The sequence below is a fragment of the Bos taurus genome, chromosome 9 (genome assembly GCF_002263795.3).
Source record: "Bos taurus isolate L1 Dominette 01449 registration number 42190680 breed Hereford chromosome 9, ARS-UCD2.0, whole genome shotgun sequence".
Classification (NCBI taxonomy): domain Eukaryota; kingdom Metazoa; phylum Chordata; class Mammalia; order Artiodactyla; family Bovidae; genus Bos; species Bos taurus.
The window spans coordinates 48,041,259-48,063,027 of NC_037336.1; the positions used below are offsets into that span (position 1 = coordinate 48,041,259).

At 34.3% G+C, this 21,769-nt stretch overlaps 1 protein-coding gene across 8 annotated transcripts in view; it reads right to left on the minus strand.

The window, feature by feature from the left end:
• Positions 1–21,769, minus strand: part of GRIK2 (glutamate ionotropic receptor kainate type subunit 2) — a 731,033-nt gene that overhangs the window by 153,560 nt on the left and 555,704 nt on the right. For 6 of the 8 annotated variants that reach the window (XM_059889840.1, NM_001193063.1, XM_024996832.2 and 3 more), the window contains exon 11: positions 5,781–6,004. In XM_059889840.1, the coding sequence (XP_059745823.1) occupies positions 5,781–6,004 (224 nt within the window). The remainder of the gene's footprint in view (positions 1–5,780; positions 6,005–21,769) is intronic. The other 2 variants (XM_024996836.2, XM_024996837.2) reach the window with 1 other exon arrangement.

Consider the following 21,769-nt stretch of genomic DNA (forward strand, 5'->3'; position numbering starts at 1 on the left):
AACACAGAAGTAGCCCTAACTTGTATGGAAATATAATTTGAATGTGCATTTAGTTTTATTGAATGTGACTTTTAGGTTCATAATTGACATATTTATTAGTATAATCAACTATAATAATCACTTCACAGGTGTGAAAGGCATACTAGCAGAAGAGGACTACTTCAAGCCAAACTTTCATTAAATTCTAGAAAAAAAAAATCTAAATAGGAAGAGGAACAACAGATAGGCTTCTCTGCAATTTACTTAAGTTAAAAAATACTGAAAAATAAAAGCAAAATATATCTAAAATTATGGAGAGGTAAACCTGAAATGATATTCTAGTAAGAGGTGGGAGAGTTGGTGGCAAAGGCACGCAACAAAATTGGCATTTCATTCAGTGTGACAACAGTCTTTCTGACAGCAGGTTAGTTTAACATTGAACATCCCACCAAAACAGTAATCCATTTCCAAGTGCATAATAATTCATTGTTGCCCTTCACTGTATATTAAATGTCACCCATCATTGTGACAGGAATATAAAAGCTACTGCACACTAGTCAGGAGCCAAAATCAAAGCTGTTAATGCAAGCACTTTGGACAGGGTTTTCCAAACCCAGTTAAACCATCAAAAACCCCACTAATGTTTACAACATCTTTACCCCTGAGCTCCAGGAGAAATACAGACTATTTTTGCAAGTATGAGGACTCTCAGTAAGGCAATAGCCTTGTCATCTTGTGACTGCAGACCATGTTAGAGCCAACACATATATCAAGACTGTCCTGGCAGTCACTGTAATAATAACAACAAACCCTTGAGCAAGTTCTAGGCAGACTAAACCTTGCTCCCCTGCAACCTAACCCAACAATACAATAGTTAATACTCTAATATCATAAAAACCATGCAAAGTAATTCAATACAAAATTATATAAGAAATTCCTATATTCTTTTTTAACTAAGAAAATCTAATCTTACGTATTTAACAGTTTGAGTGTCCCTGATTTGCTATTCTTGATAAGAAGGCCAGGTTAGTCAATATTGCTTGGTTTCTTTTACTCTTTCTCCTATATTTGTCCTATTCATTTGCTCATTTAAGTAACCTAAGAAATTTTTCTGTATAATAATATCCTTACTACCAAATTTGGTATAGTATTATTTTTCTTCTTCAGAATGTATTTGTATCTAATTTTAAAATGCCAATTTCAGAATAAAATATGCAATGTTCTTATATACTTAGTGAATATTATTAAATTTACATCAATCCTGTTGGAAGGAAATGTATATGCCATTATTACTTTCTTTTAGGTTCAATTTTTAGTTCTTAATATCTATATACCAAACTACAAAGGACCTCAGACCAAGATTTACATGCTAAATTTCTAAACAGCTCTAGTTTTCTTGGAAACAACTATAGCTAAAAGAAAATTTCAAACTCTCTAATATTATAGGGATTTAAATTGACTCATTTTATGAATAGGACCTATCATATCAATACTATCTATTTTTTAAAAAGGAAATATTTGAAGCAAGGTGAAAAATAATCTCTCATTAGTGCAAAGGGTGGGTTCCCTAAGTAGGCTTATTATATGACTAATTGCCATCCCTATACTAATATACCTAGATTAAAGAAAACAAAAGAATAGAAAGAAAGAGAAAAAGATTTAGGGGCACATATGATTAAGTACAAGTCCATCACGGACAAGATTTCTTCCTAATCCTCTGTCAGCCAAGAACTATTGTTAGAATACCTAGGGTAAGGCCATTGTATGGCTAGAATGTAGTAGCTCATCATTTTTACTCTTTAATAAGAGTTCTTACTTAATTAAGATAAGCATGCTGATTATGCCATTATGCTATAAACAATAATGCAACTGTGTGAGAGATCATGGACTATAAAGCCATTCCAGGACAAACAAATAAGATCATATATCTTGATTTTAATACTAAAATAAATTTAGAGAATTTTCAAGTATTTCTTAGAATTTTTCTTATAAAAAAGTGTAGGGAAATATTAAAATGGTATCATGATTTACCTTTAAATTTAATTTTAAAAATATAAAAATCTAAGAATTATTATCATTTATCAGTTTGTCACAAATTTAATGTTGTTAATACTGTGATACAACAGATATTCAATAAGACTCAAATCTAGTATTCTAATGATAAATAACAAATTTCTTTATGTCTTATTTCCTTTATAGTTGTATATTTTTCAGTGAAACATACATTAACAAGTCATCTTTAGATAAACATATATAAAATATATGTAATCATTAAAAATGTTGGATAACTATAAAATATTTTCACCACTTTCATTCAAACCCAAAATATATGTGTCAAATAAACACATTGGTTAAGAGTTTTTAGTCAATAAATGTATCAAGTCATGTTTGTTCTTGGATTTGAGCATCTGGTACAATTCTTAGAACATTATAGGTATCTAGTAGATAATTGCTGAATAAATTAATCTATAGATGAAGGGTATAAATTAATGTTTAATACTTTATGGAATCCTAATTGTCCAGTGTTCACTACAGGTTTAAGAGATATTTGACTAATCGAGTGAATGATTGATGGAATAATTAAAGTGGAAACAGAAAACAAACTGAAGGTGTGGCTTGATAGCTAAAAAGATAAAGATTAATTACAACAATAATAACTGGGACACTGTCATCTGGTGACTGAGAAAAGTAAAGTAATGCCAATTAAAAATTATAATGATATTTCAATCATTTATTATATTTTAATTTTGAGATAAAATTATTACATAGTTTCTTAAAATATCATATAAAATAATATTCAATAATTATAGAAATATGAATTCTGTTGAAGTAATATTACTTTAGAACTTTGCATTTTTGTGAATTTCAGTGGAAATAAAATGATATCTGAGAATTTTTAAATGTAATTTGTCTTTCTCTGTTATCTTATGAGGATAAGGACAAAGAATATGCATAAAGAAAATGTGATTTTAATTTTGACATCAATAATGATGTTAACTTCATCAGTGATCTCTATATAGCATAAGATATAGTGCTTATTCATAGATAAAATTAAAATGTTATGCTTATTTTGAATTGATAATAAATGATTATAATGCCATTTTGGTTAGAAAGGTAATTAAGTTCTTTGCAATTGAAATTCAGACATTTTGCTGTTATTTGTACATCGTGAACTTCTTTCACAGTAGCAGGAGTTCAATACAATGTCAAAGTGGATTTTAGTTATCCAAAATCATTTCGTTTTGGAGGTTCAGTTTAGAATTTAAACTGACTCTATTCATGAAATTTTCTTTTCATTTGAGTTTTAGTGTTTTTTTTTCTAATTTGACAATATTTATATGAGATAACAATGTTGAGAATTGAAGGAAATATTCTGAGATAATATGTAAAGAATTGATTTTCACTATGTATACTTTTTTTAAGAACATCAAATATATTTCTTAATAGAGGATACCCTATATTAATAGAATATTTGTCAATTTACCCATAAATGAAGATATTAAACTTAATTTTTCAAACTATATGAAACTGTATCTCACTATTGAATGATGTGCTGAAATAGAATCATTTTCAAATCCATTCATTTAATCACTGACAAAATTCAGCAATATATTCTAAAAGTCAAAGACACTAAAAAATGGCATACCAGTTAATGGTATGTTTTCAGATACAAGGACATAGATGGATTTCTTTTGTGTAAAATTTGTATAGCTTATCATAATTCTACACATATTATATGATTTCATGTTTATCAAACTAAGAGCTATAGAAAATTTTAGAAGTGCAAATCAATATCACATGATTCTATTTGCTAATACACTTTTAAGCTGGAATTATATTCAGATATCTCCGTATTTGCTTTTGAACCTAATTTTAGAAGATTTAGGCACAGAATATTAGGAATATCTAAAATTTCTAAGTTGATTTTAAAGTAATTCAATAGTCTCTGCTAAGATCCCCTGGAAACTGATATTAGAACTTAATTTAGCTTGACTGATGCCCACACAATTGCCTCATAACTATCTCAGGACATTTTCCTCTAGGCTTTGTTTATATCCTTCCTGAGAATTTTGTTAATTTGATTACGAGGGAACAGGTGTACCTGCAGACATCAAAAAAAAATTTTTTCTATACTTCAGAATCTTTGTTTATTACTGTTTGTTCTGTGGGTGGGCTGCAGAGTTCTTTACTCATTGAATTATTTAAGCTGTAATCCATGAACTCATTTCTCTGAACACATATAAACCAGGACGGCTTGTGTTAGACACTATTAAAAAAGATGTAATTGGTCCAAAGAATCTCAAACATGAGGTTGGGTTTTATTTGCACAAGATATGGAAAAAACTGGAGCTAAAAATTTATGAGCTTCATACTCCAAATTCTCATTTTAGGGGGAAACACTCTAAAATTCAAATAAAAATTTTAACTCAGTCTACCATATAACTACATATGTAATATGAATATATGATTCTAATACAGATTTTCAGTCAAATACAACTAATAATTTTCTGAAGGACTCTTATATTAATACTGAAATTATTAGGTGGAAAATTATAAGTCTATATAACATTTATATGTAAATATATACACATATATTTCAGATATATATACACATACATTTCAGAAATATGTGTATTATAAAAATATAAATATATGATAATAATTTTATTCTTTTCTTAACTGAATAAACTAAGCATTTTTCATTGCTAGGAAAAATATATGACTTTGTTAAAAAATGTTCAAGGAATGACAAATGTTCTTAGTGATAATTGATCAGAAGACTCCTACATAATGTAATTGAAAAAAAAATTACCCACATATTTAATACTTAAATTTGGATTTAAGCAAAAATATTTATAGCTGTACTTTTTAAGTGTTATTATCAATGTGAAAATTGGATTTAGAGTTCTCTTTTTGATATCTGGTAGAAAATAAATATTCAAAGACTACACTAAGTATTGACTTTGAAAGTCATTTGAGTAACAACGGAGCTCTGAGTCCAGGGATAGTTTTAATCTCCTTAATCAAGACCAAAAAAGAAAAAAACCAAAACTAAACCATATCAAAATAATCTATCTGTTGAAAATTTGATAGTAAGGTAAACAGAAATAAAAAATGACCATAAATATTCATTTCCAGAGTGACAACAGAGTAGCAAAAACCACATATAGTGAGGTATATCATAGACTTTAAAAGTCATTATAAGATATAAACATATGCATTTTTCACTTAGGCAATTGAGTTTCTGATCCTGTGACTTAAATATACCCTACATGTCAACAAATACAATGTAATTTTTTGTGGTGATGTGTTTATTATGTGAAAAAAATATATACATTTTATATAGAAAATCATGACAGGTTTTTATACTTAAAAAGCTTATTTTTAATCAGCATCTTTTTTTTAAAAACCTCCTTTTAAATTTTATTACTTTGGTTTTTCTTATAAGTATTTCATTAATTTAAATTAGTAAAACATTGTTTTGCTCTCTGGTCCAAGATAAATTTTCAAAATGAGGAAATACTTTTTATATCATAGTGATCTGAATTGCTTTTAGTTTCTGATTAAAAAGAGTAATCTCTAACGCATCTATAGCTTACTGACATAACCAGCATGCTTTCTGCCCCAAAAGGCATCACAGTACATTTTAATAAGCTATATGACTTAAAAGTTCATTATTCTACAGCACTCCATGGGAAATAAAGAAAAAGAAAAGTAAAATTGATTGTGACTTTTGACAATTATTAGTTAGAAAAAAGAGGTAACAATTGCCAAAAAAATCACAAAAGTGAGCATGTTACCTGGCTATGACAAAGAGCACACAACTGACACCCAAGTAAGCCAGCAGAATATACATCCAGATATCAGGGGAGAGAGGATTCAGGAAGGAGAAGACGCCTGGGTTTGTACCATTGGGCTTGCGGTACAAAATACTTATTCCAAGTGTCATAAAGGGCTTGGAAAAGTCGATGACCTTCTCTCGAACGTAGGTAATAGCCAGTGGAGCAACTGCAAGGTCAGCTTTCTGTAGAGAGAAACATAAAAAAGGAAAAAAAATTGCTCTTAATCATAAGAAAGTAGCAATCATATTAAATAAAACAAAGACTTTACACTTCAGAATTGTCTCAAAACAGTCACATTAACATTTAAAACATTCTTCACTCTGAAGTGAAGTATTTGATTTACTCTGCTACTCATTTCTATGATTCTAGATTAGCAAATCCGCAGTTACGGCAAATACATATAGAAATAAAAACTGTATAGGATGAAAAAACTGAAAAAACTATCATACATTTAGGACCTGAATTATTATGCTATTAAACTAGCTCATAATACTTTTAAATTGAACTTTATAAACAATATCAATTGTGATTTTCCAAATACTATGGTCAAATTGTAAACAATAATAATAACTACCTCAAATTGTTTGACTGATAATCAGGAAACATTTCTTTTACTGGTTTTAAAACTATTTAGTATGGTTAAAATGTTTTAGTCTTTAAACAGTTAACATCGTGAAAATCCTCTTTTAATATGATTGTGTTTACTGCCTCTGAGTTTTGTTTCTATCTCTCTAATTTGTTTTATATTATTTAATGAAAATCCTTGCAGCCTTGCCTAAATCACATTAGGAAATTAGTTTTTCAATTTTCACAAAGTTGCTAATTTTCCACGGTAGCTTAAATATGTTAAATTACTAATGCTTTTCACTCACCATGTTATAACCATCTGTCAGGGATGAACTTAAGCTCTAACGTGTTTCAAAAAATAATTATAATATTTTGAAATAACCAAAGCATTTATTTCAACCTATGATGGGAACCTATATTTCTATATTTCTTTTATGTTTATAAATATATGGAGCTTTCAGAGAATATATAGAAATGCTCATCTGAAAGAGCTACAGAAAGGTGTACAACAAAATGAAATTGGTTGGCCCTTTACTGTTTCCTTTTCTCAGGGATTGTTGGAGGACTTAAGGAAGAAATTTCTCTATGAGGCTAAGTTTGTTGACAATATTATTCTGAGTATGCGTTTGTGTGTATTTGTGTGTTGTGGGGGGCCGTGGGAGATGCTTGGATAGAATACCTTTGATAGTAGCAATGAAGAAAGACAGACATTTCCTAACAAACAGAAAGGAAAAACAGATCTTCAGGGTCCTGGGAAGAGTACAATCATATTTCACATCCATAAGTCAATGAATATCAACTTATCCCTGGAGCATTTGCCACGCAACAGGCATTGTGCTAAGAAGGCTCCTTGAAGTGTTATATTTAATTTTTACACAATCCTACTATTAGTCCCAGTTTCAGATATGGAAAGTGAAACCGCAGATGTTAAAAACTTGTTCATTGTCATAGTGCGAATTTAGCAATGGAACCAAGGGCATAAAACTAAGCTTTTGGAATCTGTACTAAAACTAACTAAGACGTGCATCTCAGAAACTGGAAATGGAACCGTGGAGACATCATTCATTCATTCATGATACAGTTTGTAGAACTGGAAAGGAAACAAGAATGCACAGAAGCAAGGGTGGGAATTGATAGATTATAGTGTCAGAATTTAGAGGGTCAGGTGCAGAGTTCAAGAAAATAGAGTGTTTTCCACAAAAGAGATAGCACTTCCTCCAAGACAGAAGAAAAGGAAGTAAAGATCGTCTGAAAAAATAAACAAGTTAGGAAAGGAAAGTGATAATTACAAGATTTATATATATATCTATATATGGTTTTTAAAAAAGGACAACATAGAGTGGTGGTTTATTCCTAATTTGGTGATTGAATTCAGCAGTTTTATCATGTGTCACTTAACTTCATAACCTGCCCTCCTCCTAGGCACATAGAAAGCAAAATTTTGTCACATATAAAATGTGTTAGTGAATATGCTTTAAACTTATAAAATACTTTTTAATTCATAAAATATTATCAAAAGTTAAGAAACAATTCAAGTAACATATATTAAGACAAATTTACTACGTTATTCCAAAGATGTTGTTCCATAGGCTTATATTAATATGATTGACAAAGCATACATCAAATTTCAAAATTTATTCAGCACTGCCTAAAAAAAGTTATATTCCAATTATTAAAGGAAAAAACCCCACAAATATGTGTAGTATGCTTTCAATTATAAAATAAATCAATTATTTGAAACAAAAGATACAGATACTTTTAACCATTTAATTTAAAAAAATGCAGAGTGGTACATGTGTAGAATAGAATATTATCCAGCAACTTAAAGAAATGTGCTGTGTGTTAGTCACTCAGTTGACTCTTTGTGACCCCATGGACTATAGCCCACCAGAATCTTCTGTCCATGGAATTTTCCAGGCATTAATATTGTAGTGGATTTCCATTTCCTATTCCGGAGGATCTTCCCAATCCAGTGATCCAACCTGCAACTCTTGCATCTCTTGCATGGGCAGGTGGACTCTTTACCACTATGTCACCTGGAAAGCCCTCAGGAAATGTGCTATCAAGCCACAAAAAGACATAGAAGGCCCTAAATACAAATTGCTAAGTGAAAGATGCCAGTCTGAAAAGACAACATATTATATAATTCCATACATATGACATTCTGGAAGAGACAAAACTATAAATACAGTGAAGAGATCAGTGAGTACCCAGATATCCAGAGATGAGACAGTAATGAATAGGTAGAGCACAGAACATTTTTAGGGCAGTGATGCTATCCTGTATGACACTGTAATGATGGATATATGAAATTACACATTTATCAAAATCCATAAAACTAAAAGGAATCCATAAAATGGAAGATCCAAAGAAGAATGAACCTTAGTGAAAAATATGGATTTTAGCTAATAATATCAATAAAAGTTCATCACTTGTAACGAAAGTACTACACTCATGGTATCTGATATTAAAAGCAATTGTAGGGTTAAGGGGGTAAGATAGAAGAAGATATATGGAATCTCTGCTTTCTGCACAATTTTACAATAAACCTAAAACAGATCTTAAAATGCCTATTAACTATTTTTAAATAAGAGAGCTTTTAAACCATATCCTCAGTTAGTAGAATTCATGTTATATGTTGATTAATTAAAACTAGGTTGTTAACTATTAAAAATAAAACACAAAATTTACTGAACATCACTTGTCAAAAATAAGCCATATCTAATGCACACCAATAAAGCAGAAATAGATGTTTTTCTGGAACTCTCTTGCTTTTTCCAAGATCAGCCCTGGGATTTCTTTGGAAGGAATGACGCTAAAGCTGAAACTCCTGTACTTTGGCCACCTCATGCGAAGAGTTGACTCTTTGGAAAAGACTCTGATGCTGGGAGGGATTGGGGGCAGGAGGAGAAGGGGACGACAGAGGACAAGATGGCTAGATGGCATCACTGACTCGATGGACGTGAGTCTGAGTGAACTCTGGGAGTTGGTGATGGACAGGGTGGTCTGGAGTGCTGCGATTCATGGAGTCGCAAAGAGTCAGACACGACTGAGAGACTGAACTGAACTGAACTGAATGCACACCAAAGATGTTAAAAATCCATGTAAAAAATGAGACCTCAGAACTATCTTGCAGCAGTAAAGATGACCACTTACTTATACATTATAGCATTATCTGTTAATAAGCTCTGACCTCATTAGAAACCCATTAATAATATAATAATTTTGGAATCTAATCAAGATGTTATTATATTAAAGATGTTTATAATGAGAGCTGTGGTATTTTTCCATCAAACATCATGTTATTAAAGATTGAGCATTTGGAGAAAAGACCTTGATGGTAAACCAGAATCACCCAGAACTTTCAATCCCTGTAGAGAGAGGTTAATATAATTTAATGAAAATTGATTTAGTAATTGATTTTATTTTAAAGAATAAAGTATTCCTGGATTAGCAAGAGCCAGTAGTCAAAATTGATTTTTAAAAACAATTTCATCACAAGAAATATAAATAATTAAATTGTTATGTGTCACATGAATAGTACAAATGAAAGGGAGAGTTCACTTCAACCACCAGATTGGGTCACAGAAGACCTTTCCAAACAATTATACTTGCATTACAGCTTGAAGAAAGAGCCTGAGATGACAAAGGTCTGAATTAGGAGGGTGATAATAGCAGGAAAAAGGAATATGTTAGCAGTAGCTAGCTTCAGATGGATTCATCCTGGGCCAACACTATACTGCATACTTTGCCCATAATAGTTACATCAATTCTCACAACAGATAAACCAAATTTGTAGTGTGATTTCTTTTCCATGGATGAAAAAAACAGAACTGTGAGAGTTTCATCAGTTTGATCCCAAAGATGATTTAACCATGTTAATTTCCCACCATTTTCTGTACAATTATCCAAATACATCATGACTAATTCTTCTGCTACAGTTCCTATATTCCCATACCCCAAATGATCTCCCCATTTCTTCACTATACAAATTCTATGACACGTCTCTGATTCTTTTCCTCCAATGTAGGCATCCCTGAACATTCTGTACACATTAAGTTATCCTAAGCAAATATTTATGCACTTATAAACTTATCCATGCAGTTTAACATGCAACAATACTTTGTTGTGTTATTTCTGAGTTTTTCACAGGTAAGTCACCTAATATGAGAGTTTTGAATGCACACATTGTTGCCATTGTATTATCAGAATGTAAGCACTTTGAAGCCTGCAGGCATTCTCTTCAATCAAAGCACATTGCACTGAACTGAGAGAATGGTAAAGTAGCTCTCCCTGGAAATTTCACAAAGATGTCTAGGCAGCACTATTTTATTAATTTAATAAGGATTAATTTACTATCATTCTATGTGAAACTCTTCCAAACTGTCTTATTTAGCCCTTGATCATAATCAATCTAACATCTCTAGGGTATTGGACAAATCTGACACCAAGGAATAGCTTAGCAAATGTTTGCTGAACAGTTTCAATTTAAGTTACTTAAATGCTAAAAGAAAATTAAAAGGAAATCACTCAGAGAATTTTAAAATTAAACTTTTTTCTGATCTCATACTAGAAATGAGATTTATTTGTACATTAATATATTTCCTAGTGAACTAACCATCTAGGGAGAACAGAATAATTCTTTTTGTGGAGTTATATAGCTAATAGCAGTCCTTTGATTAATGTCTCATTAAAGATCAAAGAAGAATGGTAGAATTTATTGGTGTAAGTTCTAATTCCATAATACAAAAATTCGATAATAAAGTATAGCTTCATGAATGGTACAATGACCCCAAATTTGATCATGTTAAGGAAATTTTTATTATGAAGTCCAAGAATCAAAAACATAACAATGTTATGTTATTTGTGACCTGATCAGTGAAACATCTTATGCATACTTCTGAAAGTTCTTGCAGTTTAACAATGGAAAACCAGTTCTAAACATTTTCTTTTCCATAGTTTTCTGAAATGCTTAGTAAAAGGGTAAAATAACTAAAGTAGTAAGTGCACATGAATAAATTGGTATGTTTTTAGTTAAGACATTTAAGCTAGTTAAAAAATGATGTGTATTAAGTTAAATGTCACTTATCAGTGGTAGCACACTTTCCCAAATTCTTCACAATGTATAAATGTGAACAAATGCTTTGCCTCTGTGTGTACTTTCAGAGAAACAGTTCATTTTCTGTAAATATGGTAGAGAATCCTCCCGGTCGGAATGTTGCATGATACCTGCTTTCAGTCTTGCGCAATTAGTATCTGTTCTTCATCTGAAAACCAGAAAGGTTTTTAGATTTTTTTTTCCAGTTGTTTCTTTCTTTTTTTATTGAGGAATAATTGCTTTACAGAATTTTGTTGTTTTCTGTCAAACCTCAACATGAATCAGCTATAGGTATACATATATCCCCTCCCTTTTGAACCTCCATCTCCCTCCCCATTCCACCCCTCTAGGTTGATATAGAGCTCCTGTTTGAGTTTCCTGAGCCATACGGCAAATTCCCGTTGGCTATTTTAAACATGGTAATATAAGTTTTCATGTTATTCTTTCCATACATCTCACCCTCTCCCCACCTCTCCCCATGTCCATAAGTCTATTCTCTATGTCTGTTTCTCCATTGCTGCCCTGTAAATAAGTTCTTCAGTACCATTCTTCTAGATTCTATATATATGTATGTTAGAATACAATATTTATCTCTCTTTCTGACTCACTTCACTCTGTATAATAGGTTCTAGGTTCATCCACCTCATCAGAACGGACTTAAATGTGTTCCTTTATATGGCTGAGTAATATCTCATTGTGTGTATGTACCACAATTTCTTTATCCATTCGTCTGTTGATGGACATCTAGGTTGCTTTCATGTTCTAGCTATTGTAAATAGTGCTGCAATGAACAATGGGATACATGTGTCTTTTTCAGTTTTGGTTTCCTCAGGGTATATGCCTAGGAGTAGGATTGCTGGGTCGTATGATGGCTTTATTCCTAGTTTTTTAAGGAATCTCCATAACCACCTTCCAGAGTGGCTGTATCAATTTACATTTCCACCAACAGTGCAAGAGTGTTCCCTTTTCTCCAGGCCCTCTCCAGCATTTATTGTTTGTAGACTTTTTGATGATGGCCACTCTGACTGGTGTGAGGTGATATCTCATTGTGGTTTTGATTTGCATTTCTCTAATAATGAGTGATATTGAGCATCTTTTCATATGTTTGTTAGCCATCTGTATGTCTTCTTTGGAGAAATGTCTGTTTAGGTTTTTTCCCCACTTTTTGATTGGGTTGTTTGTTTTTCTGGCATTGGGTTGTATGTGTTGCTTATACATTTTGGAAATTAATCCTTTGTTAGTTGTTTCATTTGCTATTATTTTCTCCTATTCTGAGGGTTGTCTTTTCACCTGCTTATAGTTCTCTTTGCTGTGCAAAAACTTTTAAGTTTAATTAGGCCCCACTTCTTTACTTTTGTTTCATTTCCATTACTCTAGGAGGTGGGTAATCATCCATTACTCTAGAGATCTTGCTTTGATTTATGTCATCAAGTGTTCTGCCTACGTTTCCTCTAAGAGTTTTATAGTTTCTGGTCTTACATTTAGGTCTTTAATCCATTTTGAATTTTTCTTTGTGTATGGTGTTAGAAAGTGTTCTAATTTCATTCTTTTACACATAGCTGTCCAGTTTTCCAAGCACCATTTATTGAAGAGGCTGTCTTTGCAACACTGTATATTCTTGCCTCCTTTGTCAAAAATAAGGTACCCATAGGTGCATGGGTTTATTTCTGGGCCTTCTATCTTCTTCCATTGGTCTATATTTCTGTTTTTGTGCCATTACCATACTGTCTTGATGACAGTAGCTTTGTAGTATAATCTGAAGTCAGGAAGGTTGATTCCTCCAGCTCCATTCTTTTTTCTCAAGACTGCTTTGGCTATTCGGTGTCTTTTGTGTTTCTATATGAATTGTGAATTTTTTTATTCTAGTTCTGTGAAAAATGCCATTGCTAATTTGATAGGGATCACATTGAATCTGTAGATTGCATTTGGTAATATAATCATTTTCACAATATTGATTTTTCCTACCCAAGAACATGCAATATCTCTCCCTCTGTTTATGTCATCTTTGATTTCTTTCATTTAAAAGATCTCTCTGGTCTTTTTCTTTTTCAAATGTGCATTTCTTTAATTTTGAAAAATATACACAGGAGAAGCCATGTGTTTTACATAGGAATACACACATTAACAAAGCATTTCTTGTATTTTCCCAAAACTCTATTATATCTGTCTGAAATTTAAATTAAATATATCAGAACCTTTTAAGTTAAAATGAGATCCCTGAAACTACTGGATACACTCAACTTTTTCTCAAGATTAAATGAACAGAGAATGTGAATATGGTTTATGTTAAATAAGGTTTATTGTTAGCTTTATTGCCTATAGTCTATAAGATGCAACTTTATTGCAGCTTTGCAAACAGAATACATTTCTTAAAAAAAAAAAAAAAACTGATCAAAATTTTCCAAATACATATAACTCTATATGATAGAGTGCAACACTGTTGTTACATAGTTATAGAAATACTATAGAACCCAAGAGCATAGGGTAAGCAAAAGAAATGCAATCCTGAGGCATTTGAAAAAGATGATTTGATGAATCCTTTTAAGTGTAGGTTTAGAAAACATGGAGGAGGGGGAAAAAATACATGCACACTGCAGTCAGGAGTGAAATACATTAAATACCTATTCAGCAAGACACACGTCGGGGCAAATGGTGAATTTCAGACACAGGCACACTCACTCATTCTCCTGTTTCTTCTCCTGCTACCAGAACGACCTTTCTGGTCTTTTACATGTACAAACCAAATTATCATTTCTTGCTCAGAATCTTCTACTGACTTCCAATACACAGAGAATAAAATCTAATCTCAGCCTACACCACACTGGCTACCTCATCAGTATCAGTTCCAGTCACCTGCTGGTCTTAGTCGGATTACTCTTGTTCCAACAACTCTGGTCCCCATGCTAATTTTCAAACCTGTGCACACATTTCTGTTCAAGATCTTTCTACTTGCTATTCCTTCTGCCTAGAAATCTTGTCCCTTACACTTCCACATAGCTTATTCTCTTCTTTCATGTATGTGCCTGTTCTGATGTCAGTCACTCAAAGGGATCTCTCCTGACCATTCATTCTATCACATTTATTTACTGACCATGAAGCAGAGACATTACTTTGCCAACAAAGGTCTGTCTAGTCAAGGCTATGGTTTTTCCTGTGGTCATGTATGGATGTGAGAGTTGGACTGTGAAGAAGACTGAGCACCGAAGAACTGATGCTTTTGAACCGTGGTGTTGGAGAAGACTCTTGAGAGTCCCTTGGACTGCAAGGAGATCCAACCAGTCCATTTTGAAGGAGATCAGCCCTGGGATTTCTTTGGAGGGAATGATGCTGAAGCTGAAACTCCAGTACTTTGGCCACCTCATGTGAAGAGTTGACTCACTGGAAAAGACTCTGATGCTGGGAGGGATTGGGGGCAGGAGGAGAAGAGTTGGACACGACTGAGTGACTGAACTGAACTGATGTTTTCATTTTCTTAATAAAACTTATCATACCTGCAATTATGTCACTCATTGTCAACCGGTAATAGAATAGAAGTTCCTTTAGAATAAGGAGTTTCTTTTATTTTGTACAATTCTGTATCTCCAGTACCTAAGTACAGTGCCTGACACAAAGTAGTCATTAATTAACAAATTAATTAATCAGATCAGATCAGATTAGATCAGTCGCTCACTCGTGTCCAACTCTTTGCAACCCCATGAATCGCAGCACGCCAGACCTCCCTGTCTATCACCAACTCCAAGAGTTCACTCAGACTCATTCCACTGAGTCGGTAATGCCATCCAGCCATCTCCTCCTCTGTCGTCCCCTTCTCCTCTTGCCCCCAATCCCTCCCAGCATCAGAGTCTTTTCCAATGAGTCACCTCTTTGCATGAGGTGGCCAAAGTACTGGAGTTTCAGCTTTAGCATCATTCCTTCCAAAGAAATCCCAGGACTGATCTCCTTTAGAATGGACTGGTTGGATCTCCTTGCAGTCCAAGGGACTCTCAAGAGTCTTCTCCAACACCACAGTTCAAAAGCATCAATTCTTCAGTGCTCAGCCTTCTTCACAGTCCAACTCTCACATCCATACATGACCACAGGAAAAACCATAGCCTTGACTAGACGAACCTTTGTTGGTGAAGTAATGTCTCTGCTTTTGAATATGCTATCTAGGTTGGTCATAACTTTCCTTCCAAGGAGTAAGTGTCTTTTAATTTCATGGCTGCAGTCACCATCTGCAGTGATTTTGGATCCCAGAAAAATAAAGTCTGACACTGTTTCCCCATCTATTTCCCATGAAGTGATGGGGCCAGATGCCATAATTTATAATAAATAAATTAATACACATTTTAAATGGATGAATAAATGGATAAAACTATAACTATTGTTAACTCTACCCCCAGCACTCCCCAAACTTCTTTACAGAAGATAATATTCTTGAGGTTCATCTTTTGACTGATTTTTCTCCTAAAGAATTCTTCTAGATTGGTTTTGTATCATTGTTGTCATAAAGACCATACAGTAATAAAGATAAAAATATTTAGCGAAAACACCTGCTTCCTTTTCCTTCAGACCACTGATATTTCTAGGTCTCTATTTCTGGCAGCATGAAAGAGAGATGTATAAGTTGTATAAATTTCATATCAAAGTTTAAACTTCCATCAACTGTATATATAACACACTGTATACAACCTAGTATCCAATTTTTAGATTTACAAAAAAGCTTATATTTGAAAAATATGCCTTATAGTTGCTTTTCACCGAAGTAGCAACCACAAGGTCCACAATGGAAAGTAAAGTAGTCAAATGAGTTCTTAAAATCTTCACACCTGAAGATCGGACTAAGGACAAGAGAGAGAAAAGTAAGAGAATTCTGGTTATGCAGGGGCTAGGACATTGCACTTCCACTGCAGAGGGCAAGGGTTCAGTCCCTGGCTGGGAACTAGGATCTCATGCTGTATGGAGCAGCCAAAAAAAAAAAAAAAAAACCCCTGCAAAGTCAAAAATTAAACGGTAACAGTAGTAGATTCAGCTGCTGCTTCAGCAGCTGTCACTTTATTAGTGCTTAAGTAAGCCTGCTGATAATTTCAAAAGATATTGAATAAATCTACCAACCTTGCCACTAATAACAGAATGAAAAATGAACTTCTCAACCGATAATTCTTTAGAAGAGCCATGACTCCAAAGCAATGATTTTTCTTTTGGTGGTGAGAGATAGGTGGTTAATTTTCTAAAATTTTGTTTTCCATTCATTCCCATCCAGAATCTGATTTCATTGTAAGCTCTCAATTGAATGGTTTAGAAATTAATATTCCTATACTAAAATTGTTACCTCTTTTCTCACTGCAATATTTCCATGAAATTTATGTATTTATGGATTAATTAAGCTTTACTTAGCTCCCTCAGGAAAAAAAAAATAGGTTCACAGAAATTGAAGTTTTTTTTTTTCACATTGAGAGTTTCAAGAAAACTAAATTTCTAATAAAAACAGTTGGAAACATGCATATTAATATTTCAAAGTGGAATTTAGTATATGTATTATATACATAAGCAAAGCACTGAATGATGGTGTCTCTGACATTTTCTTTCTGCATTTTTGGTATTACAGATTTCCTGATTTTAAAATAATATCTTTTAAAATTATAATTTGAGTTAAAATATTTTATTCTGCAAAAGACAATCACTTAAGTAGGAATGACATTCTATTACTTTCTACAATTCCTAAGGTTATATTTAAACATACAGTAAAAACAACACAAGGGAAAAAATCCTAAAATATTATTCAAAATGTTATTCTATATTCATCCAACAAGTACTTGAGAAGTGAGAGATGTTTAATTGCAGCTTTGACACAAATTTATATGGAAGTTTCAAACCAGAAACTAGAAACATGTCAACATGACATTGAAAATCTCAGGTTAGTTCTTTAGCCTATAAAACATTCATACAATTCATTTTTATTGATTTAAGCTAATATTTCCCCTATGTATCTTCAGCTAAACTTGTTTTCATACCCCAGTTTAAATGCTCTGGGAACAGAACTGGTGGACCAAGGAAAAAGTACCAGCACTAGAATGGATGACTATAAACTACAAGGAGCCGTCTTAATGGAACTGTGAACTTATAATTCTGCTCTAGTAAACCATTCTTCAATGGACAATTGATTAAGCACGCAGACTTTCCAGGATCTATTTTAAAATAATAGATAAATTATAAGAGTTGTAAATAAACAATATTATTAAATTTCCCAGTTATGAGCAGTTAGTGTTAAAATGGACATTACTTAGTTTAAAATATTTAGAATTAATTTATTCACACTATTTCTTGCAATAACATTCCTTCACAAAGGATTATCAAAACCTGACTATGCACCAGGCCTGAGCAAAGTTTAGGATACAAAGGTGTTTATAACAATCTCATTTCTCAGGTGACAGCTGCACAGGAAAGATTAACATAGAAACAACTGGAAACATATAATAACTTCTTCAGTTAAAGTATGTATACGGTGTACCTGTACTATAATTTTACTGACTTGCCCCATTGTTACTCTAATGGGTTAATATAAATGATATTCATTACCAGAATTTACATTAATCCTGTAAAACCTGGAGTTGAAATTGGACGGATACATAAATGCTCCATCAGTAGTAGTATTAAAGGAAGTGGGATGAACTCAAAAAGGAAAAGTGAGGGGCATTATAATCCATCTTGAAGCTCCTACGGAGAAGGCAATGGCAACCCACTCCAGTACTCTTGCCTGGGAAATCCCATGGACGGAGGAGCCTGGTAGGCTACAGTCCATGGGGTCTTGAAGAGTTGGACACGACTGAGCGACTTCACTTTCACTTTTCACTTTCATTCACTGGAGAAGGAAATGGCAACCCATTCCAGGGTTCTTGCCTGGAGAATCCCAGGGACGGGGGAGCCTGGTGGGCTGCTGTCTATGGGGTCACACAGAGTCAGACACGACTGACGTGACAGCAGCAGGAGCAAAGCTCCTAATTATTCACTCTCCATCACAGGATTAACAATAGCTATGCTGAGGAGGTTAAAAATTAAAGTGATCTTTATTTTTTTTGAAGTGGTCTTTAAAGAGATTCATTCTTCAATACATTTGTTCAGTCACCTCAGTTCAGTTCAGTGGCTCAGTCGTGTCCAACTATTTGCGAGCCCATGAATCACAGCACGCCAGGCCTCCCTGTCCATCACCAACACCCGGAATTCACTCAAACTCATGTCCATTGAGTCGGTGATGCCATCCAGCCATCTCATCCTCTACCTTCCCCTTCTCCTCCTGTCCCCAATCCCTCCCAGCATCAGAGTCTTTTCCAATGAGTCAATTCTTCGCATGAGCTGGCTAAAGTACTGGAGTTTCAGCTTCAGCATCAGACCCTCCAATGAACAGCAGGACTGATCTAATTTAGGATGGACTGGTTGGATCTCCTTGCAGTCCAAGGGACTCTCAAGAGTCTTCTCCAACACCACAGTTCAAAAGCATCCATTCTTTGGCACTCAGCTTTCTTCAGAGTCCAACTCTCACATCCATATATGACCACTGGAAAAACCATAGCCTTGACTAGACGGACCTTTGTTGGCAAGGTAATATCTCTGCTTTTGAATATGCTATCTAGGTTGGTCATAACTTTCCTTCCAAGGAGTAAGTATCTTTTAATTTCATGGCTGCAATCACCATCTGCAGTAATTTGGGGCCCCCCAAAAATAAATTCTGACACTGTTTCCACTGTTTCCCCATCTATTTCCCATGAAGTGATGGGACCAGATGCCAAAATCTTCGTTTTCTGAATGTTGAGCTTTAAGCCAACTTTTTCACTCTCCTCTTTCACTTTCATCAAGAGGCATTTTAGTTCCTCTTCACTTTCTGCCATAAGGGTGGTGTCATCTGCATATCTGAGGTTACTGATATTTCTCCTGGCAATCTTGATTCCAGCTTGTGCTTCTTCCAGCCCAGCGTTTCTTATGATGTACTCTGCATATAAGTTAAATAAGCAGGGTGACAATATACAGCCTTGACGTACTCCTTTTCCTATTTGGAACCAGTCTGTTGTTCCATGTCCAGTTCTAACTGACCTGCATATAGGTTTTTCAAGAGGCCAGTCAGGTGGTCTAATATTCCCATCTCTTTCAGAATTTTCCACAGTTTATTGTGATCCACACAGTCAAAGGCTTTGGCATAGTCAATAAAGCAGAAATATATGTTTTTCTGGAACGCTCTTGCTTTTTCGATGATCCAGAGGATGTTGGCAATTTGATCTCTGTTTCCTCTGCCTTTTTTAAAACCAGCTTGAACATCTGGAAGTTTGCGGTTCACATACTGCTGAAGCCTGGCTTGGAGAATTTTGAGCATTACTTTACTAGAGTGTGAGATGAATGCAATTGTGTGGTAGTTTGAGCATTCTTTGGCATTGCCTTTCTTTGGATTGGAATGAAAACTGCCCTTTTCCAGTCCTGTGGCCAATGCTAAGTTTTCCAAATTTGCTGGTATATTGAGTGCAACACTTTCACAGCATCATCTTCCAGGATTTGAAAGAGCTCAACTGGAATTCCATCACCTCCACTACCTTTGTTCATAGTGATGCTTTCTAAGGCCCACTTGACTTCACATTCCAGGATGTTTGGCTCTAGGTGAGTGATCACACCATCATGATTATCTGGGTCATGAAGATCTTTTTTTACAGTGCTTCTGTGTATTCTTGCCACCTCTTCTTAATATCTTATGCTATTGTTAGGTCCATACCATTTCTGTCCTTTATTGAGCCCATCTTTGCATGAAATGTTCCCTTGATATCTCTAATTTTCTTGAAGAGATCTCTAGTCTTTCCCATTCTGTTGTTTTCCTCTATTTCTTTGCATTGATCTCTGAGGAAGGCTCTCTTATCTCTCCTTGCTATTCTTTGGAACTCTGCATTCAGATGCTTATATCTTTCCTTTTCTCCTTTGCTTTCCGCTTCTCTTCTTTTCAGAGCTATTTGTAAGGCCTCCTCAGACCTTTTGTTTTTTTGCATTTCTTTTCCGTGGGGATGGTCTTGATCCTTGTCTCCTGTACAATGTCACGAACCTCCATCCATAGTTCATCAGGCACTCTATCTATCAGATCTAGTCCCTTAAATTTATATCTCACTTCTACTGTATAATCATAAGGGCTTTGGTTTAGGTCATACCTGAATGGTCTAGTGGTTTTCCCCACTTTCTTCAATTTAAATCTGAATTTGGCAATAAGGAGTTCATGGTCTGAGCCACAGTCAGCTCCTGGTCTTGGTTTTGCTGACTGTATACAGCTTCTCCATCTTTCACTGCAAAGAATATAATCAATCTGATTTCAGTGTTGACCATCTGGTGATGTCCATGTGTAGAGTCTTCTCTTGTGTTGTTGGAAGAGGGTGTTTGCTATGACCAGTGCATTGTCTTGGCAAAACTCTATTAGCCTTTGCCCTGCTTCATTCTGTATTCCAAGGCCAAATTTGCCTGTTACTCCAGGTGTTTCCTGACTTCCTACTTTTGCATTCCAGTCCCCTATAATGAAAAAGGACATCTTTTTTGGGTGTTAGTTCTAAAAGGTCTTGTAGGTCTTCATAGAACTGTTCAACTTCAGCTTCTTCAGTGTTACTGGTTGGGGTATAGGCTTAGATTACCGTGATATTGAATGATTTGCCTTGGAAACGAACAGAGATCATTCTGTAGCTTTTGAGATTGCATCCAAGTACTGCATTTCAGACTCTTTTGTTGACCATGATGACTACTCCATTTCTTCTAAGGGATTCCTGCCTGCAGTAGTAGATATAATGGTCATCTGAGTTAAATTCACCCATTCCAGTCCATTTTAATTCGCTGATTCCTAGAATGTTGACGTTCACTCTTGCCATCTCCTGTTTGACCACTTCCAATTTGCGTTGATTCATGGACCTGACATTCCAGGTTCCTATGCAATATTGCTCTTTACAGCTTGGGACCTTGCTTCTGTCACCAGTCACATCCACTACTGGGTATTGTTTTTGCTTTGGCTCCATCCTTTCATTCTTTCTGGAGTTTTCTCCACTGATCTCCAGTAGCATATTGGGCACTGACAGACCCAGGGAATTCCCCTTTCAGTATCCTATCATTTTTCCTTTTCATACTGTTCATTGGGTTCTCAAGGCAATAATACTGACATGGTTTGTCCTTCCCTTCTCCAGTGGACCACATTCAGTCAGACCTCTCCACCATGACCCTCCCCCATCTTGGGTGGCCCCACATGGCATGGCTTAGTTTCACTGAGTTAGACAAGTCTATGGTCCATGTGATCAGA